The sequence below is a fragment of the Sander lucioperca genome, chromosome 11, assembly GCF_008315115.2.
Source record: "Sander lucioperca isolate FBNREF2018 chromosome 11, SLUC_FBN_1.2, whole genome shotgun sequence".
Lineage (NCBI taxonomy): Eukaryota > Metazoa > Chordata > Actinopteri > Perciformes > Percidae > Sander > Sander lucioperca.
Genome location: NC_050183.1, coordinates 14858364 through 14885533, shown reverse-complemented (window position 1 = coordinate 14885533; position 27170 = coordinate 14858364). Strand labels below are relative to the sequence as shown.

General features: G+C 42.2%; 1 protein-coding gene across 15 annotated transcripts in view; it reads right to left on the bottom strand.

Annotated features, from left to right (window-relative positions):
• The window catches only part of mast2 (microtubule associated serine/threonine kinase 2), a 264432-nt gene that overhangs the window by 26422 nt on the left and 210840 nt on the right, over positions 1 to 27170 (bottom strand). For 13 of the 15 annotated variants that reach the window (XM_031306591.2, XM_031306593.2, XM_036007022.1 and 10 more), the window contains 10 exons: positions 26167 to 26321; positions 16538 to 16613; positions 15233 to 15442; positions 8786 to 8887; positions 5575 to 5707; positions 4709 to 4776; positions 3157 to 3260; positions 2307 to 2515; positions 2083 to 2221; positions 460 to 592 (listed from right to left, as the gene is read on the bottom strand). In XM_031306591.2, the coding sequence (XP_031162451.1) occupies positions 460 to 592; positions 2083 to 2221; positions 2307 to 2515; positions 3157 to 3260; positions 4709 to 4776; positions 5575 to 5707; positions 8786 to 8887; positions 15233 to 15442; positions 16538 to 16613; positions 26167 to 26321 (1329 nt within the window). The remainder of the gene's footprint in view (positions 1 to 459; positions 593 to 2082; positions 2222 to 2306; positions 2516 to 3156; positions 3261 to 4708; positions 4777 to 5574; positions 5708 to 8785; positions 8888 to 15232; positions 15443 to 16537; positions 16614 to 26166; positions 26322 to 27170) is intronic. The other 2 variants (XM_031306592.2, XM_031306594.2) reach the window with 1 other exon arrangement.

Below are 27170 nucleotides of genomic sequence, written 5' to 3'. Positions count from 1 at the left end.
AGCAAGCTCTCCGATTCTCCTCCATTAATTAGGGTGAAATTACTCCACACCATCCCTTTAAGTAATAATAATGCTTCTTGAGGCCGTATGGTTTGTGCAATAGTGTCACGGTATATGGTTTATGTAGTGTCCAATTCATGCGGCCTGTGGCTTTGATTTACTGTGGTAAAAAAAAAATCAAATGGTATATGTTTACATGTGGATTGTTGTTTTTATTGTTTCTGTTTATGGAGCTTTACTGTAAGTGCAGCTAAAGTTGTCAGTGTCGGAGTCGAAGAAAAGTTCCCTCCAAATGGGACAACAAAGTATAATTGATTGATTACAATTAATGTTGCACTCAATTTGAATTATCACTTTTATTGCAAAATGACACAAAACTATTCGATAAGTTGTTGCAAACGTCATCATTTTGGGCCCCAAATAGGACAAAAAGAAGGAGAGAAAGACGTGAGCTGGTACCTGTTTATCGAGGAACTCTCTGGTGTCTTTCTCTATGTGTCCCTCGTAAAGGTTTGTGGTCAAACTCATCAAACCGATCTTTGAGAGACCGAAGTCTGTGAGCTTAATGTGTCCCATGGAAGTGATGAGAAGACTGCAGGAGAGAATATAAAGAAATGGTTAAAGGTGCCTTCATTGTCATTTCTAAGCATACACAGAGAAACTAAATTTGTCTTCTGCATTCATCCTTAATCAATCAATCAATCAATCAATCAATCAGACAGCTGCAGCTGATTCAGAACACTGCTGCTCGAGTCCTCACTAAGACCAAGAAAGTGGATCACATCACTCCAGTTCTGAAGTCTTCACACTGGCTTCCAGTGCATCAAAGAATTGATTTCAAAATACGGTTTAGGTCCAAAATACATTTCTGATCTGCTGCTACACTATGACCCACCCAGACCTCTCAGGTCGTCTGGGACAGGTCTGCTTGTTGTCCCCAGAGTCAGAACTAAACAGGGGGAAGCAGCGTTCAGTTTTTACGCTCCACATATCTGGAACAAACTCCCAGAAAACTGCAGGTCTGCCGCAACTCTCAGTTCTTTTAAATCAAGGCTGAAGACCTTTCTTTTTGATGTTGCCTTTCTTTAAATAACTGTTCATTTCTTATACTGAAGTTGTATTTTTGAAACTGTATGGAAAACTATATAAGCATATAAAGAGAAATTAAAAAGTAAGACCGGTGGGACCGGCCCGTTCTGGGAACAGCAAGGACTGCGGGTGGATTACGTGTATAGAGCAACGGCTTATACATTGTCCCATTCTAGCACCATAAAATCTCGTATTTTATCTGCTTTTATATTTCTGTTTTGAACTGCTCTTTAATGTTTAATTTCTTATACTGCATTGTAACTTGTATTCTTGTATTTTAATCGTTTTCATGTAAAGCACTTTGAATTGCCCTGTTGCTGAAATGTGCTATACAAATAAAGTTGCCTTGCCTTAATATTCTCGCTGTCGGGCAGAAACCTTGAAACCCTAACTCCATATTTTGACACTTTAATTTCTTTTTTATATATATATATATAAATGCTATTGGTCACCCTTTCCATCTGTCTGATGGAAAAGGTGACGGAGAGGTTTTACAAACTGACGAGGCGATTTCGTCTGACTTTGTCGAAGGGAAATTGCTCAGTATAATGGGTGGGTGGGTGGGTGGGGGTGTTGAGGTGCATAGTCATGGAAGGCTTGTGTCATGTGGACGCGCCGACAGTTTTGTTGCCGTTACTCAGAATTCCTCATGGGGGCGGCAGAAGCTACGCACTATAGCTTTAAGACCTGCTTAAAATCATTTATGACCTGGAACACAATACTTCAGCGAATTTAAGACTTTTTAAGACCTAAAATGTAGATGTTATACTTTTTAGAGACCCCAAGGAAACCCTTTTTCAATTTCCTGAAAAGCAACCGCCTTGGACATACAAGGTACAATAAAATTCTTAAACCTTGTATTTGTAAACATAGATAACTATAACCCTTTTAATTTGATTAATGTGGTAGATATAAAATAATGGTATGTATTTAAGTGTGTGTGTGTGTGTGTGTGTGTGTGTGTGTGTGTGTGTGTGTGTGCGTGTGTCTTACTTGTCAGGTTTGAGGTCTCTGTGTACGATGCCATAATTGTGTAGATACTCTAATGCGAGGACGGTCTCTGCAAAGTACATCTGAGCCATATCGACTGGCAGAGCTCCGATGTGCTTCAGCAGCGTGGCGCAGTCCCCGCCTGCGGAGGACACGCAGCACGTTAAACACTAAACAACTACTACCGGTAACAATAAACTACGACTATAACATGACATCTATCTTACCCTCCACGTACTCCATCACCATGCAGAGGTGTCGCCTGGTCTCGAAGGAGCAGAACATGGAGACGACAAACGGGTTCTCGGCGAACGTCAGGATGTCTCGCTCCACGAAGGCCTGCTGGATCTGGTTCCTCAGGATAAGGTTCTGCTTGTTGATCTTCTTCATGGCGAAACGCTGCCGGGTCTCCTTGTGACGCACCAGGAACACAGCGCTGCGCAGGGAGAGACAGACAGACAGTCGGAGGTTTCAGTCGTAACACATAGCTCACGTATCACTCACTTTGATATCTTCACTTAACCCTCCTGTTATCCTCGGGTCCAATTTGACCCGTTTTCAAAGTTTCTATATCAGACATTCAACCAAATTGCCCCAAAATAACATGGATGGTTTCATAACATGCTCTTCACAAGTAAAATTAAGGATCTGATCTCTACTTGCATTGAATTCTGGGTGTTATATATAATCTTATAGCATTATCCTGACTAAACTTTGACAGATCTGTGATTATCCATCACCTTCATTCCTCTGATCTTAACTATTAGTCAAAATCATTCAGAATTTCTGCTTTTTTCTAACACAAAAATTAGATAATTCAAAAAAATAAGTGTAAAACTAGTGTAAATAAGTTGGTTCTAGTGGTGAATATACTGATGGTAATGGAGAAAAAAAAAGTGCCATCCAAACATTGAAATAAGTGCCAAAAACATTGAAAAGTAAGCAAAACATGGAAGAAAAGCGACCGTGTCGAAAAAAGTGTTAATTTTGACCCGGGAGGATAACACAAGGGTTAAACTGTTGAGGTGCTGTTTTATGAAGCACCGATAATATTCTAAAATCGTCACGCTGTCTGACCCGTAGGCTCCGTTACTGATCAGCTTGATGTTTTCAAAGTCTTCCTCTCGAGGTGCTTTGGTTTTAGGCTGTGGAGGAGCTGCGGGGACAGTGGTGCCTCGGCCCTGAAACACACCAGAGATACATGAGCATGTTGACAATCAATCATGTGTTTATGCACTGACTAAAACTCTTCCTTTTTGGTTGTTCACATTTCCAAAAAAAATAAAAATGAATGTTAATTAAAGGGTATTATTGTTTGTTTTTTTTAAGCTGGACTCTATTTCCCCATGCATTGCTGTGTAAGTGACTAATGTCAACAAAAACCTTTGAAATGGGTCCGGTATTAAACGAAAGCGCTGTAACTGGCAGCCGCCAACCCGGGCTGCAATGTAATCATAATAGGCAAATGTTCACCGTCAGTCAGCGTCCACTAAAAGTTCTGTTTTTGCCACTGACAGGCTCAGATTATTATTGTGTCTGATAACATTATGGAAAGGATCCCTACAGAGATAGACCTTTCTGTTAGAAGAATTAAGATCCTTTTTGTTTGACATGAAACAGACCCCAAAATCGTCATCGCCAAACACACCAGACTCCATGTAAATAATCAGTCCTTTTAGCGTCTATAGAGCCAGTATATTTTTACATGTAAATGGGTGAATTAAGTAGCCTGGATGCCAACCGAACTTAGCCCCGCCCACAACATTTGAGGTCGGGAAGTTCGGTCTGGACTTGATCCGTTGTGGATCAACTATGCTCGAACCAGAGCAGTTCGGACCAATCAAATTGTCAGGGCGGGCTTTATACAATGATGGACAGATGATCAACAGTAATGTAATCAACCACGTCACCAAAGAGCACTTGGGTTGAATTATGATTGGTTGTAGGTCTATCCAATTGAGTGCAGAGGCATTTTCTTTCCTGGTTCGGTTGAAACACGCCCCATAATCACAGCCCAATGGAGCAGCATCAGACCCAGATTCTGACTGACTATTCTGAATCTGAGTATGACGATGTCAGGCTATGAATTATGTGTTTATTTCAACCAAAACAGAGTGGTGACTGTTGGAACAGCAGAAAGACAAACCAAGACGGCTTTTGATAGTTTTATATTGCTTCTGGCGTCTTTAAATGAAGTGTGTTTTACGATGATAAAATAACTGTTTATCTAAATGGAGTCTGGCGTGTTTGGTGATGGTGATTTTTCAAAGTTTATGTTAAACAAAGAGGATCTTACTCTTTAACAAAAAGGTCTATGTCAGTAGGGATCCTCTCCATAATGTTGTCAGACACTTAGAATAACAATCTGAGTCTGTCAGTGGCAAAAACAGAACTTTTAGTGGATGGAAATCGAAGGTGCGAAATTCCCATTAACCTTACATTGCAGCTTGTTTCGGGCAGCGGTCTTGCTAAATACTGGACACAAAACATCCAGGTTTAAAAACCAACAAAGTTACTCTTTAAAGAGAAAGTCAATCTTACATAATGTCCTCTTGCAGAGTGTTTTATCAACTTCATGCTGACAGACATAACACCTAGTAAATGTTGAATGATATGATTATGTACTTACATCGACTGAGTCATCTGTCTCTGGGGTTTCTGGGTTTCCGCTGTCATAACTGCTCAGCTGGGCCATTTCTACAGACAGACATGAGGAATTCAATTCAACAACTTTATTAAACCCACAAGGGGCAATAACTTAAGAGCATTACAGACAACACACACATACATGTACATAACAGCACACAAGCCAACACATAGACCTACACCCTAGAGAGTAGATAAATAATAATTAAAATAAGGGATAAAAGAATTAGAGTGGCGATTAGTTTTAAAGGCATATAGCGACGTCTTGATGGCAACAGAAAATTCACTCTGAAGAACATGAGATATTAAGACAAATGATGAAGAAAAACGTTTTGTGGCCAGAAAATCCAGAAACGCGTAACAAAACATAAACAGATTTCCCTAACATTAGTTATTTGTAGTTAGTTAAGAGTCCTCAAAATAATATGATAATTTTTGTTTGTATATAATAGTTTGTTTTTTTGTCACAACAGAACATCAAAATATATTAAAGTTCTGAGTGTTTGCCAACAGTGACATTGTAGAGCGCCCTCTGGTGGACAAACTATGCAACGCCAACACTTTATTTGTCATTATAAATGATTCTTATGAATGAATATAAAAAAATAAAAAATAAAATAATAATAATTATATATATATATATTAATTTATTGGCCATTATAAATAGTTTGGAAAATGCCTAATATCGGCCGAATATATCGTCCCGCTGATAAATTGGTCTGGCTCTATTTTGTATCGTATGTTAGGAGGAGCCCATCGAAAGCGAGATGGTTGATGTCGACGGGTTTATCCTAGTGAATAAACTTGTACGCCAACAAAAACGAAATGTGGAGAGTGAGATGGCGTTACCCTCCAGGGGGTCCCTGGTGAGGCCCAGCTGGCTGATGATGTATCGGGGGATGTCGCTCTTGATGCCCTGGCCCTCTTTGGCATGGCCCTCTGCTGCTTCCAACAAATGGTAGAACTCCTCGGGATCAAACTCCTGCAGGGGAGGGAGACAGGAGGGAGGAAGGAGGGAAGGAGGGAGGAAGGAGGGAAGGAGGAGGGATGGAGCGAAGGGAGAGAGGGAGGAGGGACAAGGGGAAAAGGAAAAGGCCAACATTTAAGTTTGTAAAATGGCAGAACAATAAATATTTACTATATTTTAAACATTCATCCCCTGAAGCTCCAAGATGTTAAAAGTAGAGAGTCATTTTCTTTTCTAATAATAAGTTGGGGTCAATTGCAGTCACTGTTTGAGAGCAAGCAGAGCTACTTTTTAACTTTTTAACTGGCAATTCCCTTTTCTCATCACAATAAAATCAAAGTGATTCAAAATGTGGTCTTCAAAGTTTTAGTCAGTTTTGGTCTGAAATGCTTTAACATTCGGTCTCGGATTTGAGCCGAATGGTCCTGACTGCAGCCAACCTCCAAGACGACAACAACAACAACTAGCCCAACAGTAAACCGGCCTTCTGATTGGACGATAAACGCTGGCCTCTGCATCAGCAGCAGAGTGAAGGGCGATGAGCGGATAGACAATGTGAAACAACATGTTCTCGCACTCCTGTGTCCTCTGACAAAGACGTATAGACCACTGCTGTTGCAACACACCCACACCCACACACACACCCACACAAATCCATGTAAACACACCCTCCCTGCCCCCCGCTCTATCTGTGTGCTTCCATTTGTAAAAACCCATCCTCTATGGTGTCACATTTTCAGCTGCATGTGATTAATCAAAACTGCCGATGTCCCCCCCCCCCACCCTCCACTGCCCCTCCAATTAGCCCTCGGTCTTCAACACTTGTTTTTTTCTCTGGACTCAGTCTTTTATCTATTCTCCCCTCTTCACTTTCTCCCTCCTCGCGGTTTGACCCCGGCTGTGCACAATCTCAACCCAAACTGACGGAGAAGGCGCTCTGTGCGGAGGACGGACAAAGCGCCTCCGCAATACATGCAACATGTAAAACCCTGCCGCTCCAGCTGAGAGGTGTTAATGAGTGTGTGTGCGTTAGGCCGGTTGTAAAATTCCCAGAGGAAGTCCATAAATGAACTGCTGTGGTTGAATCATTTCATGGCGGGGGGCGCAGGAAGCTCTAAATTGTATATTAACCACGCGTGGAGTCGAGCTGTACAATATGAAAAAGCTATTCCAGTTAATGCTGAGTTATATTTTTCAAGCAGACTCTAATTTACGCCACAGAGCAGTAGTGTGATTAAAATGCAAAACTAGTCTCTGTTAATATGACACATGATCAAAGCAACATGTATGTCTGACATAAGACTTATTTGCATGTGTTGTGTGTGTTACAGTATGTGCCTCCTGTGTATGACTGCGTATTAGGGCAATTATTAGTGAGTAAAAATAAATAAATTACGGAGCCGGAAAAATCTTGGTAAAAACTCCTTACCAAGATTAAAGTCACAAATTTAAGAGTAGAAAAATTGAACATTCTCTGAGATTTTAAAGTCCGAAATTTGCGAGAAACTTCGAAATTCTCTGCAACTCCTCTGGGGTCTGAGGATTTTTTCAGACATAGATGATGTTGTCATTCTCTGATATTGTTGTCAATTTAGGGGCAGCCACAAAACAGGACAAACGCAGACTACAACACACAATTCGGACAGCTGAAAAAAAAATCATTGGTGCCTCCCTGCCCTCCCTCCAGGACCAGGAAGCGGGCAGAGAACATCACCAAAGACCCCCACACATCCTGCACACACTCTCTTTAACCTCCTCCCCTCTGGCAGGCGCTACAGATCCCTGCGCACAAAAACAACCAGACATAAGAACAGCTTCTTCCCCGCTGCCATCACTCTACTGAACTGTGGATAAGTGGGGTCATCCCCACTTTGGCCACTCACCCACTTCTCTACACATTACATACTTATCATTCCAATATGCATCTTGCACACTACTTTGCACTATTACTTTTTGCACTTTACATCCCACTCCATGTGTACTTGTCTTGATATTATGTCTTATTTGTATTTTTGTATATTTATATTTTTGTATATTATGTTGATATGTGCCTATATGTATATTGTGGTCTATATTGTACAGTATGTGTCTCTATTCCTATTTGTCTCTGTATAGAGAGTTAACAACAACCAAAGTCAAATTCTTTGTGTATGTAAGTATCAGGGTTCATACGTATTTTAACCAATACCTTTCCATGACTTTTTGGCAAATTTCCATGACTATGTATTCCTGAAAATGTCAGTCGACATTATACAATAAGAATAAAAATCTGTGTTAAAGTTTACCCTCAGAGGTTTAACAATTAACAATTGATGTGGTTCATAGTGGGATTCGTAAATTAATCACATATTATTATGCTGTGTTAAAAAATCCATGACTTTTCCAAAACTTTCTGGATCTTTTTAATTTTCCAAAACCTTTCCAGGCCTGGAATTTGCGTTTTTCAAACTCCATAACTTTTCCAGGTTTTTTCAAAACGTATGGACCCTGAAGTATACTTGGCCAATAAAACTGATTCTGATTTGATCAAATTTAAGCAGTATTTTAGCACCTTGACTTTTTTTGTATTCAACACAAGTTAAGCTACAATAATATCTCAGTAGAATGTATTTTCGTGTTTATACTTTGTTTACACTTTTTTTTTTAAGTTGTACAAAGTGGGCTAGAACTGGTGAAAAAGCATTACAATACCCATTGTGACAAACTGATTTGGCCACTTGTGGTGACTGGGTGAAGTCTTAGGTATGTAACAAGCACAAACACTTTCATCTGCTCCTTTGTTTTAACAACTCATTTGCAATCTAAAAAAAAATCTAAAGTCACAAATTTAAGAAAGGAAAAAAATCAGAAAAAATATTTATAATAACAAAAATAATATATTATAACACTTTGCAATGTTGGATCAACCTCATCACACCACGGACGTCGATGCTTGCCCCGTATTACGCCTGCCGTGGACGACCGCATCAAATAGTACTTTGCAGCAGAGGTCTGGTTGCTCATTTCGTTCTAACTCCACACTTCCAGATTAGCTGTGTGTGTATGAACAAAATGACCATAATCAGTCAGTCAGCCAGTCGCTGTTTCTCTCACCAGACACTCCAGCAGGCGCGCCGGCCGGGCGATGATGATCATCAGCTTCCTGACGAGTTGTGTGACGAAGGTAACCTCCACGCTCTCTGAGCGCTCGTGAGCCTGGACACACAAAGACAACGGGAGCAAGAGTTAGCTTAGCATGAGAAAAAAAAAAGACATGTTGTGACATTGTTTCCTTTCAAATGTTAGAATTCTTTAGAGAGAGATTTTCACTCAGCACGAACGTCCTAAATGAGGTTCTGTCGCTCACAATAATATGTATTCATTGTTTTTCATCATACTTTGGATACTTTATCATCATGACGAGATCTTGAAGGCTGTGCAGCGAATGTCCCCTGCATTGTATTCGTCCTTCCCAAATAAAGCAGGACAGTTTGAGGACACACGGACGGCGCCACCTGGGAGGTAATCAAAATCAGAATGACCTCCGCCTCGCTCCCTGATATCCAGCGTGAAATGTCTGGCAGTGTGGAGACAGAGCAATTTACCCAGCAATCCACTGGAACTGACTGGAAATGCATCTGGAGCAAACACTGATCCCCGGGAAGAAATGGGGTGGAAGTGAAGTGTGTGTTAATGTGTGTGCGTGTGTGTGTGTGTGTGTGTGTGTGTGTGTGTGTAAAGTGGAAGCTGTAACAATTACAAACCACCCACTGTAAAACATGTTTCATTCTCAGGGGGGTAATGTGTGTGTGTGCATGCTTGCGTGTGTGTGAATGCAACAAGAAATGATGTATGTATGTATGTATGCATGTATGTACTGTATAATGTATGTACTGTACTGTATGTGTCAGAGAGGCTAACAGAGAGGAGGCTCATTAACAAAGCATTGGCAGCTCGTTGCAGTTTGTTTAACAGAGCCGTCTCCCGGAGGCTCGGGGGCCCTGACCCCCTCCTGAATAATTTATAACTGTAATGAAACCTGGAGAGGGGGAGGGGGTGTCTATATACTGTATGTGCAACCTAAATAAGTATTAGGGTGTGTATATGTAAGCGTGAAGGAGACTGAATGTGTGTGTGTGTGTGTGTGTGTGTGTGAGAGGTGACTGTACAGGCCAGTGATCATTGAGTAATGGACAGCAGAGGGACGTCTCCCACTGTGCGGCGGCTAATAAACCAGTCAGAGTGTGTGTGTGTGTGTGTGTGTGAGACAGACTAACTATATTTACTCTGCATGTGTAATGTGGAAGAGATTCCCTGGTGGGTACACAGTGTAGAAGATGGGCTTTAACAGCTTGTATGCATGTGTTACCTGTATATGATGTTTAATAATGATGATATAACCTGTGGATTTTAGTTTGTCACAAACATATTCTGTCGCCGTACATGGAAAATATTAAAATTCAATGTGTTTACATAAAACGTTGTTTGGAAAAAGCTTCCCCTGCATCGTTTAGAGAAAAGGAAGTCTGTACGCAAGTAACTTCATTTCACATTCGATATAGTTCCGTTTAATTTGTTATTGCTTCTGGCTTTTCGGGCAACATTTTCATATGTTTGAGTTATATTTTTTTCCGAGATACTTTTAGAGACGCTTTCAATAAAAACAATTTCAATGAGTTTTTACTCCTGGTTAAATAAGAGTAAAAACATGCCAAATTCCAGGAGATCAAGCATCACGTGGCAGCTCGTTCCCTTAGAAAAAGAACGGGACGGGAGGTGACGTCACCGTTTGTGTCGCCCCATCACTTTCTCCAAGCAGGTGATGTTGCCACCTGAGTCCAGCTGAGAGCCAATTAAAGCCAGATGTGAGCAGCTGTACGTTGGGCCCTGACGAACACGCTCAAGGTTCAGAGTGAGCGATCGCCAGAGCTGAGTTAGCACTCTGCCCTTTTTCCCCCTCTGCCCTCGGGTGACCTGCGGGGGACTAACAGGGTCTTCCCAGGGGTTCCAGCAGAGCGTGGCCTGGATGCAGGTTGCCATGGTGACCGCCCGGCAGGTCTCTAAGAGCCCCCGTGACGAAGACGGATGAGGGTGAGGAAGAGAGGCGAAAAAAGAAAGAGAGAGAGAAGAGGGCGAAGGAGATAAGGGTAAAGGTGGAGGAGAGATAAAAGATGAAAGCGGATGCGGAGGATAGAAGGAGGAGAGGTGAGTCGGCCTCCCGCGAGCTCTGTAATGGGGTCACGACACGAGGAGGGATGGAACGGATGGATGAATAAAGGAATGGATGCACAAGCAGGACAAAGGACTTGAGACAAGTCAAGCTCAGAAGGAGTGCACCGACGAAAACTACATTCAGACAGAAGGAAGGATGATTTCATTCAGGGCTACAACGAACGATTATTTTAAATCTGTTGATTATTGTTTTGATTCCTTGATTAGTTGTTCGGTCTGTAAAATGTCAGAAAATGGTGAAAAATGTGGATCAGTAGGGGTGTGCAAAAAAAAAATCGATTCACATTCGCGTCGCGATTCAAGCTCTACCGATCCAAAATCGATTCACAGAATTCCAAAAATCAATTTTTTTTTCAATCACATGAAAAAGTAACTACATCTACATACTGCGAATCGTTTTTTTAAAATCGAGAATCGTTTTTGAATCGAAAATCGATTTTGAATCGAATCTTGAGCCTAAAAATCGACATTGAATCGAATCGTGACATTTTCTGGATCGTGCACCCCTGTGGATCAGTGTTCCCCAAAAGCCCAACAAGACGTCCTCAAATGTCTCGTTTTGTCCCCAACTCAAAGATATTGAGTTTACTGTCACAGAGGAGAGAAGAGACTAGAACGTATTCACATTTAACAAGCTGGAATCAGAAAATGTTGACCTTTTTCTCTCTCATGAAAAATCCAACCGATTAATCGATTATCAAGATAGTTGTCGATCAACTAATCGGGAGTCGTTGCAGTTAAAGGGTCAGGTCACCCAAATCATTGACACTGTTTCTAGAAAGACAAGTAGATTCCTGTCAACTCCATGAAAGAAATTGGGTTCACTTCCACTGGATTTGGGAGGCAGACTGATATTTTAAAACCGGGGGAAATGAAGCCAACCCTGGCTGTATGTGAAGATATTTACCGTAAGATTATTGATATTTCAAGGCTTTTTCCTTCACTGTTTATACCAAAATGTTCCTTTAAAATCAAATCAGACTTATTTTCTATAAATGGCTGTTCAATTGAGGTTTCAGAAAACTTACCACGTCACACATATCAATGTCAGGATTCAGTACAAAGTGACGTAAACCCTAATAAATGATAGTTTATAATATATACAGTGTTTTTCCTGGGTTTGTCAAAGACTTAGGTGCGCATTTTTGGCCGATGGGTTTAGGGGTCCTCACTCACTAAATGAGATATTCTTAAATAGAAATAATCATCAATTTCACATCCTTTAGAGCAGTGTTTCTGCTTTCCCTTCCTAGGGGTGCTTTGGAGTACTGCAGGGGGTACGTGAGATCTTTGCAAAATGTTAGTTTAAAAATATGTCATGCACAATTCCTCAAATAATTATGCTGTAATAATAAATGGGTTTATTGATGGATTCTAAACATTTGAAATGTAGCATTTAAGTGTTTCTCAGTTACAAGTTTGTTGTTTAGTAAATCTATCACTGCCCGCGCTGTATTGTTCCTCTTTATATAGACTTTTGTTTTCTACCCAAAATGTTTTGTGCTGGTCAGGAGGTACTTGGCTTTTAAAAAAATTCAAAAGGGGTACAGTATTACATTATTGAAAAAAAGGTTTGAGAACCACTGCTTTAGAGCGCTACTATCACCATAGCTTTGTCTCAAACGTTGGAAAAGCTAGAGCAGATGGTAAATATGTAACACTCAGAAAGCCTAAAACCAAAACGTGCTAAAGAAGTCCAATTGGAGACCAAACTACAATCATTAGATCGGAGTATATCTAAGAATCTGATGGTCATTTAGTTAGTTTTGATGCTCACATGGGAGGGAAAACCCTATATCCATATTACCGCCCAGCATGAAACCAAAAGTGACTTAATGGTCGGATATTACGAGTGGAAGGTGAGCAAATGAGTTGTTTGTGATTTGGGTGAATGGACCCTTTAACCTGCTCACCACCAGCATTTAAGACCAAGTTTAGATCACTGTCCAGCTACAGAAGGGCTGAGCCGACGACATCTGGGTGTCCAACAGTCCTCAAAGTTGTCCGAGTAAACTCAGTCAGCCGAGCAGTGAAGGCACCATTCATCAGTCCTAAATGTCCCAAAGAGGAACATCTAAAAGGCACTTAATGAAACATAAATGTGTATACCACACGCGTAAAGTACAAGCTTTAAGTATATTCTAGTCCCTTTACGTATTCATTATTAACTGATCCAAAATAATTCATCAGAATACAATACATCCCGCTGTCATACCACCAGTAAAAATGACTTCATGGCTCATTTAAAAGTCTGAATTATTAACATGCTGCAGATGAAAACACCCACAGCAGTTGACTGATGACGAGAAGATTTAATATTTAATGTATTTGTCATTGACCTCTGGAACACGCTCAATTATCTTTTTGGATTATATTCAAAAGAAGCGGTCACACGTCTTTCAAAACAAGCAACAAAAAGCTGTTTTTGTAATTATTAATTAAACAACAATTCCAAGGACTTGTTGTGTATATCACTACTATGTTGCCTGAGTGTGACAGGAAGTTACAATGCACTAAAAACAAAGAAAGCAGCTCCAGAGGCATTGTTTAAAACCACCTAAAGCAGAACCAAAGCGGAGCTGAGAGTGATTTCAAAGTTATATTGAGTTGATATACTCTCGCTATTTATTTAACAGCATTAAATGACGTCTGAGTGAAACTACAGAGAAGCTACGAAGACTCATCGTCTTTGTCATCATCAGTGTAAACAAGTTTCGACGTTCCGATAAAGCTTGACCGAATCAAACCGAAATGGACTCAACTGTAAAGTCTGCCTCCTCCTCCTCCTCCTCCTCCTCCTCCTCCTCCTCCCTGCTGTGAGCGAACACCTTCCACTTGCTCCTCCTCAGCACATCCTCCAGCACCTCCTCCTCCTCCCGCCTCCTCTGCCACGAGACGCCAGACATGCTTCCGCCAAAAAACCAAAACCACAAAACCAGGAATTATTTCCATAAAAGATGCAGGCGGGGAGGCTGTTTTCACACCTCTGTCCACCTGCTCACGTCCTCCATCCTCTACTATGCTGTGTAGGTCTGGTCCACCTGCTGCCGCACTTGGCCAACCGCCAAACCCCCCACCCCAAAAACAGCCTAACGCCGCCTAATTGATGATGTCATCATTTAGCCCGCATTGCAGCTTCGGCGTCTTCTCCAGATGTGCTCCAAATCCAGTTCCTCACACCCTCCAAAAGCATTCGAACAGGCTGCATGCACGTACAGTACATCCAACCTCCCTCCCCGTGAGCCGGCCGGCCAATGAGAAGCAGAGGAGTCCCCTTCAATCCCCGCCCATCCCAAAAAAACAAAACAAAAAAAACCTGCGATTGCACCTCCTTCACCCTCCTGTTTGTCTGGGAGAGTCATCTGTCAGCCCCCGGTGACTGCTGGAGTGTGAAATTAAAATCGGGGAGATGTGTGTATATGTGTGTGTGTGTGTGTGCTCGCCTGCAAATATGTGTGTGTGTGTGTGTGTGTCTATGAGGGAGAGATAGTTTGTGTGAGTGTGTGTCCCAGTAGAACAGAAGGTCAATATGAGTCCGGTGGGAGCCATAATGCCCCCCCGCCGGCTCTGGAAAACTGAGCTAATAGAGATGTCACCACCGCCACACACACATGTAAATATATTTTGGTGTTCACGCGCACAGAAATACACAAAAACTGTCCCTTCACGGTCCCATCACGCCAAGCTGCCATTAGCGAATCAGAGTTGTAACGGTCAGTCGTAAACAGAGCAAGTGTGTGTGTGTGTGTGTGTGTGAAGGAATGTGGGAGAGCCGAGGGAGCTTTACGTGTTTGCATCTGGGCCTCCGTCTTCGTGCCTTCGTGTGACCTCACACAGACCGACGATTGCAACGATGATGAGTGAGCGAAGGAGCGCGTCACGCCATGAGTTGTTCCGCGGTTAACCGAGCGGGACTGGGAGGCTGCCATAGTCATGATGTCTTCATCAAGTGCCAGAATCTTGAAATTTCCAGATCTTGTATATTTAAAAAGCTTGGAAACAGCCTTCCTGTCGATCTTCATTTTTTTTTTTTTTTTAATTAAGAGAAGGTAGTTATAATTGAAGACGGTTCTCTATCTTTGAAACTGGTAAAGTGAGGACAAATGTAAAAATATAGATGTTTCAGTTTTTGGGGTTAAATTATCGAATGAACAACAAGAGTTGAAAATGTGTTTACGCCTCTATTGAGTTTTCAATAAAATAATATCTTCTTCTCTCCTCCAATATTCCATCTTGAGGAGTTCAGTTTGTCTTTCTTCTCAGGCTCTTTGCTTGCTCGAGCGTGTGTTTGCCGGGCAGTGAATGGGAACGAGCTGTTGCTGGACTTACGTCTTGCAGCAGCTTCTCCAGGTTCTCCTGGAGCTCGTAGAAGTAGCGCGAGGTGATCTGGTCCCCTCGGCTTTTCTCCAGGCAGTCTCGGGACAGCTCTATCAGCTGGTGGTGCACGAAGCTCAGGACCCCGTCTGCCAGCGGGCAGACCTTATCCGGGGCCGAGGAGCTGAGCAGCTCCGCCAGACGCTCCTCCATTTGAGCCGTCGCCTGAGGGGGAGGGGGGGAGAAGATGAGTCACAGTAGAGGTACACACATACCAGACCTACAGACCAAAAACTGCATGTGCACAGGATGATGTCATATATTACAGTGAATCTCTTCTAACTAAATGCTTAATTTATAAACAAAAAAGAAATATGTGAAACACATGAGAAAATATTCCATGCACCATATTATGATACTATAAGCATCCAGTCATAATACCGTATTCACACAGACACATGATTAAATTGAATCAAAATCAAAAACTCATCATAAAAGATTGAAATCTGAGACCATTTCATCAGTTATAGACTAATTCCTCTTCTAGACCTTTAAGGCGCTGACACACCAACCGGATAATCGGCCGTTGGACAGTCTGGCGAGGTCGGTGACTCGAGTCTGTTCGGTGTGCCGTCGTCAGTCGGAGGAACTGTTGGCGTTCATTTTGGCCGATTTGACTTGTTGAAGCGGCAGGTGGGCAGTCGGACTCAATGACCAATCTGATTGGCGGAGTGCTAGCCCTCGATTAGCGAATCAGTGCACGAGAAAACCGGAGCCGACAACGCCAGTATCTTCTTATTACTAGCCATCGTATTTTCTTCCGTTCAGCGAGTAATGAAACGACAGCGTGCTCCGTGTTTACTAGGTCTAGAGAGATGTTCCGCCATTTCCGGTTTTCATTTTTTTGGGTGACAATACAGATTAGCGCCGCCTGCTGTTATGGAGACGTATTACGTCGCTCAAGTCGGCGTCGATTCGGTGTGTTCCGAGGCACTTTTTGGACCTCGGGGAGCCGACTGATCGGTCCGACTGCCTTTTCTGCCGACGGTCGGCCTTCGGGTTGGTGTGTCAGAGCCTTTACGTTCATGTTTTCTGGTTAAGCAAGTCTAATTGCTGTAGCTTTTTAACAGTCGATAAACACACATGAAATTCTTATTACAACTTGGTTTTGGACTCAAACTTTCAGAACACATAATTAAGGGAAACTAAACTTTTTTCCAGTGACTTGTTTTCAGGTTTTTGTTGTGTGTTCCTGGTCCTTCTCGGTTTCACCCACAGTGACTGTGTTCTGTACAGGAAGTGTGTCTCTGCCGTACCAACCTTGGGAAACCTCTCCTTGTACACATGGTTCATCATCACGATCTCATGGTCGAAGGAGATAGGCGAACGCCCGGGGCTGGAATTAAAAAAAACAGACAAACACAGGTGAGTGGAGACACTCAGTTGTCAGTCACAAGTACATTTTGATTGACAGCTTTTTAAAAGCCCGAACCCGTTTACAGCCCGACATAATTCAAATGTGCGCACACCCACAGCTCTTTTGCCTTTGGTAAATAATGAGTCATTTATACATTTTTTAACATAATTCATTCATGACTAACGGAGGCTATAGGCCACTTGGAAGTTGGAACAAAGAAATAAAATAAGTCCTCCAGAGGCCAGTCTCCGTTTCACCTCCTCAGCATCCATTTTCGCGCTAATCGAAACGCATCACCTGACAGCTCATTTACCGTGCAACCCGGACCCCGGCCCGAGCCCGTGTAAAATGATAGAAATTAAGACCGAACCCGACGGGGCAAAGATCTTCAGCTCTAGTGTACATAATTAAATGGTTTCTTCCATTAAGTCCAGTTATGAAAGGCACGGATCAAAGATTGGTGGCTGTGTTTTAGTTGCTGAAATAATGTAGTGATGTGATGTATGACTGGGAGTCTAATTCAAATCTAAGAAAATTGATGCTCTAGCCCTCCACTTCCTGCCTGGCTTTTGAATGCCCCGTAGCTCCGTCAAAATCACACCTGGCTGCTTCAGGGACACTTCAGAAACGCGCTGCGTCGCGGCACACAGCAGAGGCGCGCCTGGTGGAATTTAGGAGTAATGCTCTACGGCAGAAATTGAGTGAATGAGCAACTTTTTTTTTTTAATGAACGGGGTGACATCTTGGCACATATAGATGGTTTGAACAAATAGATCAGGGCTAACAAGATGATGATAGAAAGAAAAAACTCTCTGCAGAACAACAGACCATGGTATAAGTATCTATATTTGGGGTTATTTCAAAGGTTCGAAACTCAAGAATCACAGCACAATGTGTGCCTCTCATTTAATATCATGACATTTGAGTCAGAAAAGCACTAGTTTTTCTGAAAGGTAACTCCTGGGTGATCTTCTTTCTTCTCCTACAGGGAGTGCTGCTTGTCCCTGAGCTGCAGAAACCACTAACCAGACTGCATGTGACATGCAGGATCGTTCAGGTCACACGAGCACAGGGGAATAAAAATGCCGGACGGTGGTCTCTCTCTCACACACACACACACACACACACACACACACACTAACGAGACCTCGGGGTCTTCATCATATGTGTGTCTTCAGCGGTGTAAACTGGAGACCATGATAACCTCTGGACTCGCATGGCTGCACACACACAGAGCGGCACAAAGGTAACGCCTCGGGAGACCGGCGGACCTCGGACACAGTGTGTGTGTGTGTGTGTGTGTGTGTGTGTGTGTGTAGCTGTCAGTGATAAACCGAGGCTGTCCTCACTGCAGCGAGTGTCCGTCAGTTCTCAGGGGGGTTTTCGGGACCTGACAGACTGACAGTGACGTCTCCTTCATTCTCTACTCTTCATCTGTCTTTCACACAACGGACTCCATCTTCTCCCTCCTGGGACTCATCCCCGTCCGTCCGTCTACAATAAGACAAAATAGAGACAGCAGCAATATCCTTGACCTTTCCAAGTCTCACTTTCAGGAGAATAGGGGATGAAGACAGGTGTCAGGCTGTGTGTGTGTGTGTGTGTGTGTGTGTGTGTGCGTGTGAGATGGGAGATAAATTTCATTCCAGGCAATTTTAGGCTTTGTTAGCCTGCTGAATTATTCATTCCATCCATTTATGACTGTAAACATTTCCTTCTAAATATTGCAACTGCAATTTTAGTGTTTGCTACACATGGAAATAATCTCCATTTTAATAGAGTATTTTGTTTCCAAATCTAGTTTTTTATTTTATTTTTTTTATCTGCCAATCTCCCCATGTCAGCAGATTTCTTTTAATGATCAAGATTTATTTTCTGTTCTGTCTTGTTGCACAAGATACAGACATTCATATCTAGAAACGTACTAAACAAAAGGGAAATGTACTAGTAGGATTATATCACAACTTCCATATTTTATTCTTGCTTTAAAGGAACAAATAACCCTTTCCTGTTAATAACCTGAACATTCTTTACTCACAAAATGTTACTTGATTTAGGAACGAAACATCGTTAATAAAGGGTTGAATATTGTCGGCACTACGCACCAGTCAATAAGACTTTATGGTGGATTGGTGACCTAAAATCAAACGACTAAGACAAAGTAATATTTTACACGCAAAAATACAATATAAAAACAATATGAATCAAAATAAAGAACTAACCAAACTAAATTAATAGAACAAAATATAAAAACATATAACCAATAGTATTTTATAGAACACTCCCAGAGAGAGACTGAGTGAGAGGAAGGTAGGTGAGGTCAAAGAATTTGGGGCTCCAGATGTCTTTGTTAGTATGAGTCATCGGTACACACACACACACACACACACACACACGCGCATGCACGCACGCACGCACGCACGACCTGTGCGATGAGGTAATGCTTTGAGTCATCCATCGGCAGCTCAAAGTCCAATTACCAGTTTAATAGGAATGAGAGCAGCCTGAATGTGACATACGAGCGAAACCTCACGGAGGCAGTTTATCATTACGTCCAACACACACACACACACACACACACACACACACACACACACACACACGTGTAATGTGTTTCTGAGATGTCTGCCTCCACCCAAATACAGGATTTAGAATTTAGTTTGTGGTGAATACAGCATTCAAATATTCAAGATTCACAAATGTATTATTCTACATTATATATATTTTTATACTGTGTTTTATGTATCCTATGTTTAAGTGTGTGTGAGTTTCTGCTTGGGGACAATACAGTACAGTTGAAGTTGTAAAGGAAGTCCAAGCTGAAGAGGTTTCTACTAATCAGTGAATAGAGCACTGATTAGTAGAAACCTCTTCAGCTTGGACTTACTTTACAACTTCAACTGTATTGTCCCCAAGCAGAAACTCACAGGAAGCAGAAACCCACAGGAAGTGTTGCGTAGCTAACCCAACACTGCTGGAAAGAAGAGCACAGCAGAAGGATTTAGATTTAATAAGGGAATGAAAACTGCATTAAATGAGTCTACTTCTGTTAAAAGAGCATTTATTTAAAAGGTATGTTTTTATAATTTGGGTGAACTGACCCTTTAAACAAAGCACACCCTAACTGTGCGCACACGCGCACACACACACACACACACACACACACACACACGTTATTGTTGCATGTAAATCCTCTCAGTTCTAGCACGCTCAACTTTGAAACTCTTCCTTCATGTTCGTGTTTAAAAAAAAAGGAAAATCTATGAGGAGCGCGGAGAGCCGGCTCTGCCACGGGGCTCAGTAATTAAAGGTTAGCCTTGACAGAGATGGATTCAGTGCCAGAGGCTGTTATGTACATTCTTTAATTTTCAGAGAACGTCTTCTCCTCCTCCTCCGTGTTATTCCTCGTGGATTTGAGCCTTTTTATTACAATAAAGCTCCCGTTCAGAGCGCGCTGCAGCGGACGTCGAAGAGAAATCCCCGGGATGAATAACACGAGGAAGCCAGACAAAGGCTAATTTGAACACGGCTATATTTCTACTGTAATGGGAAATAAAAACGGCCTTGCGGCAATCCCGGCGAAAAATGTCTGTGTCATTATTTTGAGGAACGACCTGGGGAACGACAGTCTTGGAGGACGTTGTGGGGGGGCGTGGGGCAAATAGTTCAAAAAGTGTGCGAAAGAAAGGAAATATTGATGAAACAGAATATAAGATTCAATTTAAACCCGAGGGTGTTTCATAAAATTGGATAATTAAAACATTGGAAAGGCTTTTTTTCTCCCCTAGCTAAGTGGTGATGTCACATGCGACAAAGGGCACTCAAAATGCAAACAAGCTCATTGGTAGAGAGGGTAACTGAAGTAAATCAGACGAGACAGCGAATCAGATGGTGGCGGTGAGGCGGGTGGGGAGAGAGAGGTGTGGGGGGGGGGGGTCTGCGTGTGAGAGAAAGAGAGAAAATAACATTGATGCTTCACTACTGAGGCGGGCAACTTGGGAAATGAGAGGCCTAATTGACCGTGACAGAGAACCGGGCAGAATGGGGATGAGAAGTGTGTGTGTGTGTGTGTGTGTGTGTGTGTGTGTGTGTGTGTGTGTGTTTTTCTTTTTGACGCTGCCTTTCTTTAAATAATTGTTCACTTCTTATACTGCACTGTAACTTTTATTGTCATATTTTATGTTTTGATATTTTTAATTGTCATTGAAGTTACATTGTTGAAAATTGGAACTGTATGACAATCTATGTAAGCATATCATGAGAATTAAAAAGTAAGTCCAGTGGGACTGGCCTGTTCTGGGAACGGCAAGGATTACATGTATAGAGCAACGGCTTATACATTGTCACACACTGGCATCCTATAATCTCTATTTCCTATCTTCATATTTTTTAACTGCTCTTTAACGTTTTATGTAAAGCACTTTGAATTGCCCTGTTGTTGAAATGTGCTATACAAATAAAGCTGCCTTGCCTTGAAAACAGGAAGTGAACTCTGCTCCCCCGCTGGGTTTCACGACCCAAAACATCCACCCCGACCTCCTCTCTACGCGGCCCACAGTGCTCTAATACAGCAGCAGTCAATGTTCATTTTCGTAGCTATAGAGAGCCGAAGTAACGCCCTTCTACTTCCGGTCCATGGGACCTATCTTTCGAAAAAAATATGAACGGTAGTGAATGGGGAAAGACAAATTAGTTTTTGATCCTGTTTGAATTGAGCCATGAATTACTACACATATAATGTTCATCAGTTTAATAGATAATTTCACAAGTCAACAAAGTCTCAGTTTATTGTTAAATAATTGTAAGTATACGACTGTGAAAATACGTAATTAGTAGTGCTGTCAGTTAAACGCGTTATTAACGGCGTTAATGCAAACCCATTTTAACGGCGTCAATTTTTTTATCGCGAGATTACCGTTCTTTTTGGCCTATCAAACTTTGTAGTTTTTTTCACATGCTGTTGCAACAACTACTAACGCTTTTAATTCATTTTTAACTCATTAATTGCGAGTTAACTATGCCATTAATGCGATTAATCGCGATTAAATATTTTAATCGTTTGACAGCACTAGTAATTAGAAAGACTACACATTTTGCATGGATGACGTCTCGCTGAAGCTACGATGTCTGTGTGTATCATACCGGGGATGTAACGTTACTCTAATAAGCAGTGGATCTTGCTTGTTCTTTTGCTTATCTGCTGAAAACACTTCACTGGATAAAACACATCATGTGTGTGTTGTGGAACAGAGCTAAGCAAGCTAGCTAGCGAGCAAGTTGAGCATCAAGCTAGGTGACGTAAATTGTGTGAGATGAGAGATGTAGTTCACTGAGCGGTTTCACACTAAACTAAGTGGTCATGTGACAAACCTACGGCTAACTGAGACTTTCTTCGGTTGAAAAATTATCTTTTAAATTGACGAACATCATATTTGTAATCCATGGCTCAATTCAAACGGGATCAAAAAATAATTTGCCTCTCCCCGTTCACTACCGTTCATATTTTTTCCGAAATAAGGTCCCATGAGGTCCACCGGAAGGGGGTGGACTTCGCCTCATTATATGTACAAATGGTTCATGAGTACATCCTGGATTCTGTGGTATTTTGGAGATTTTTTAAAATGCGTTTGCTTACTCTGACACCACATGGAAAAAGAGACAGTTTTGTATTATTATAGTACTGATATGTATGCTGGAATAGAGCAGGTGATTTTCTAGTTTTGTATTATTACATGAGTACTGATATGTATGATGGAATAGAGCAGGTGATTTTCTAGTTTTGTATTATTACATGAGTACTGATATGTATGATGGAATAGAGCAGGTGATTTTCCAGACAGAAAGTCAATGGGGTGCAGCGACTGCAGCCTGTAGCGGTTGCACATGAAATGATGGATGGAGGTGGTTTGCTCGTTTCCCAATGTATGGAAGAGTGGATGGTGGACAGAGCAGATAGATATACTTCAGAAACTAAACATGACATGAATGTGCTGAGAGGGGAAGAATAAAAGATTAGAAGACGAACAGAGAAAGTGTTAAATGATGATTAAAAAAAAAAAAAAGGGTGGCTGCCATCACTCACGGCAGAGTCGTAAAATTAGCATATAATTGTGCTCTGCGGCTCAATTTCATTTGTTCACTCTCCCTCATACACAGACACCCCTGGGTCCAATCATCATCATCATCATCATCATCATCATCATCATCATCTTCTTCTTCTTCTTCTTCTTCTTTCCACTCAGTCACTCACTTCATCTCCCTCTGTTCCATATTGTCTGTCTCATTCCCCACGTCCTCTTCACATTCTGCTACACTTTCCTCACACTAGTCTCTTCATTTGGGCATTTTATCAACTTGGAACTGGATCCAAAAGTAAACTGGTTAATAGAACCCGGCCCCCTAATCCTCAGCCTACCCCTTCTGTTGGTTATTTATCTGCACTTGCAGACAGTCTGCGGACGGCTCGCTAAGAGCTTTTTAATGACACTCACTGCTGGCGGAGTAATATGATGTCAGGCTCATCCACCCTGGCACATGAGGGGGGTGTGGGGGGTGTGTAACTGCTGGCTGCAGCCGAAAAACACTTTTCAAAGTCACCTCCATGTATGTGTTAACTTGTTCACAGTCTACTTCATCTCGGTAATAGGCATGGGCCGGTTACCAGTTTCAAGGTATGAGGTCCGCGGTTCATTGGCGATATTAGACCCTTTCTGGGGCAATTACAGGTTCAAAAGGCTTGAAACAGGTTTAACATCCTGTGTGTCTGTCGCCGATGATATGTACCTGTAACCCAGTCAAGGAAAGGGTTAACAGAAACGTAGGCCCTGTGTACACGACAACGCTCGCGGGTGAAAACGACAAAATATTTTATCAGATGTGCCTTTCGTTTAGATGACGATGCCGTTTTTGGGGTTTAAATATGCAAAAACGTGAAACCACCCTCCAGAGTGGAAATTAAAGGGTAGACTAAAGGGTAAAAACCGCAAAAGTCTGCTCAGATCTGCTGTGTTATGTATTGTTGTGGTGGCTGGCGACCCACCCCATATTTGGTTAGATAAATCAAAATATAGGCCCATGGCCACTCCGCCGTTGGGTATCCACAGCCTGCCTACTTGGTTTTACAGATAGCGTATTTCTGGTGTGGATATGATGTCTCTCCAGGTACAGGTTACTGCTGAAGAAATTCGGTATTTATATTTTGACTGGCAGGACTGTTTTGGTTTGGCGCTACTAGGGAGAGAAGTAGAAGGAAGGTTCTACGCACGCGCGTGGACTTGCTGGTGTTGTGTGTCAGTGCTTCACACTACCACCTAGCCACCTGGTGTGCATACTACATCCAATTTCACACACTTTTGCGTCACCATATACACGCAGATTTCATTAGGGGCTGAGCCCCCCTAAAGGTCTGATCCTAGAAGAGAAAAAAGTCACGGGTTTCTGTTTTATTGATAGCCTGGATGCCAGCCGAACTTAGCCCCGCCCACAACATTTGAGGTCGGGAAGTTCGGTCTGGACTTGATCCGTTGTGGAGCAACTGTGCTCGAACCAGAGCAGTTTGGACCAATCAAATTGTCAGGGCGGGCTTTATACGATGATGGACAGATGATCAACAGTAACATAATCAACCACATCACCAGAGAGCGCTTGGGTTGAATTTGTTTACAACAAAGATGGCTGCCGCAGGAGAACTGACATGTGTAGATTCCACCATCGCGTCTGTTATAGAAGATATCAACAGCGCATTCATTTTAAAAGAGGAACAGAGAACCGCGATCACGGCATCTGTCGATCGGAAAGATGTTTTTGCCGTCCTTCCTACGGGATTCGGCAAAAGTTGAATTTATCAACATACGTCACATACTCCGTTGCTCTGATTGGTTGTAGGTCTATCCAATGGAGTGCAGAGGCATTTTCTTTCCCGGTTCGGTTGAAACACGCCCCCATAATCCCAGCCCAATGGAGCAGCATCAGACTCATATTCTGACTAGAATCTGAGTATGACCACGTCAGGCTAGTTTTTATGAGTCTTCAAGGACAGAAAGTGCAGTTTAGAAATCTGTCTACCTGCCAGCGTGCAGTGTGTTTCAAAATAATGCATTTTAAAGCTGTAATTGTGAAACAGTGAAACCGTGATATATCAAGGTTATCATATGGTCAGAATCTCACATCGGCCCATGCCTACACTGTTATTGCAGAATTTGAGTTTTCATCAACTTTTGTAACATTTCTGATAAAAAAAACATTTACGAACATTGCATTTTCTATGTTTTTACTCTTTCTGTATGAAAAATCCATCTTGTTACTTCTTTATGATTTCATTTCAGAGGAAGAGAAGTTATATGAGGACACGGGGTGAGGTTGGATTATATGAGATGGCACTTCTCCGCACACGCACATGCACGCACACGCACGCACACACGCACAAACACACACGCAGAGCCTGAAATCAGTCAGCAAACTCAGTGGGACTCTAATCAGATACACACCATGCAACCTGGTCGGTCTTCTTTCATCTCAGAGGATGAAAGAATTCAATATCTGCCCGTAAAGAAGCAGAGATAAAGCTGCTGAGACAAGAACTGGAGGTGAGACACAAAGGGTGGGTGAAGAGAGAGATAGAGAAGGAGGAGGACATACACACGCGGATGGAGAATCACAAAAGAAGATAAAGACAGAAGACATTTGAGCTGGAGATGAACGGTGAGAATAAAAGGTGGACAGGTGAATGCCACTGATATATACGTATATATAAAGAGTGAGGAGTTTCTTCTCGCTCCGACCCGCCACGGACACGTCTGCGGGACGAGTCTGACCTTTTCTGGAGACTGGCACACAAACTCACACAACCCAGGCTAACGTTGCTCATTTTTGTTCCAGAAGAAACTCACGTAACACTTCACTTGAAGGTATCTACATAAGAGTGACATGACACTGTCATGGACGTGTCATAAACATTATAAACAAGTCAAACGTTTATGACATAATGCTTCTGTCAGTAAGTGTAATTCGGTTTTTGTCATGACAAGTTAGGGTTAGGGTTAGAGTTAGGATTCATGTGTTCATGACAGTGTCATGTCACTCTTATGTAGATACCTTCAAGTAAAGTGTTACCAAAACTCACTCCAGGTCAAGTTTTCACATTCAGCCGTGATAAAACTAAAGTTAGTAAAATACAAGCCCAGTTTGTTACAGTCAAATACAACTGTTCTACCTTTATGAAGATAATAATGTTCAATTTAGTTTGGCCCATTGGTCAGAGATATTATTTGCCGTGGTGTTGAAGTGGACTGCATTGTGTTATGTAGTCTCTCTAACGTTCCACCCCATTTACAAACATGAGGGGTGAAATACGTCAAAATTAAAACAAACATTACCGTATTATAACTAGAAATTATTGGAGTGCAAATCCAACTAAATTGACTGAACTTATAGATGCAGAATAGGTTTTTTTGGATTTGTTTTTTGGATGAATCAATACAATGTATATATGATTAATCCTTTTGGGAGTGTAAACTTCTGCCAGCGCTCCTACCTGAGGCTGCGGGAGCGCGGTCTCATGGCGGGGGAGCGGCGTCCCTCCTCGTCTGTGATGCTCTCGGAGCTGAAGTGTTTGGTGAGGAAGTGCAGCTCGTCTGGAGTGGGCTGGAAGGGCAGCTGGTGCAGCTTCTCCTGAGATGAACAGGAGGACTGTGAGAGGAGGAGCACAGAGGGAGCACAGATTACAACCAGCGCTGGAGCTACTGCGGGGTCAGGCCAGAGCTAACGGCTAACGCTAGGGCTAGTCCAGGCCGGGGGAGAACAGGGGAGTTAGGTACAGGTGAGGACGGGGGAGGACAGTGGAGTTAGGTACAGGTGAGGAAGGAGGAGTAAATATCTTAAAATAGAACATGTATGTGCAGGTGTATGTGTGTATGGTATGTTTATGTATGTGTGTGTGTGTGTGTGTGTGTATATATATATATATATAATATAATATATATATCCTTTTTTGTGTGTTTGCAGGGTCCAAAATTAGCACCATCTACCAGCTGGTAGATTTGCTTCACTCACCAGCCAAAAAAAACAATAGGAACCTATTGAGTGGCTGGTCACATTTGAACATTCACTAGACATTCGGTTTGTGGACAAAAAACTTAATTATGAACCCTGTGTGTGTGTGTGTGTGTGTGTGTGTGTGTGTGTGTGTGTGTGTGTGTGCGCGTATGCGTTTGCTTTGAGCATCACTGCGCCATGGGGTGGAGGGTGGGGGTTGGGTGGGCATAGAAAGCTGTGCTTAACTGCAGAACGAACTTTCATCTGGAATTTCTAGTGAAATGCAATTAAAAAAAAAAGAAAAAAAAAAGAAACGATGCATCTCCTGTTTTCATTGGAATGTCTTTTTCCTCGCTGTGGTCATCTCTTCACGCTGTTCTGAGCGACTGGAGACTAAAATCTAATCACTGATTTTCAGATCACGCCACAAAGTGAGAGAGATGTGATAACGGTGCCTCCTCACGTGTCCCTTAATGCGTGCTGGCGTGATGAGATGATGGGAGT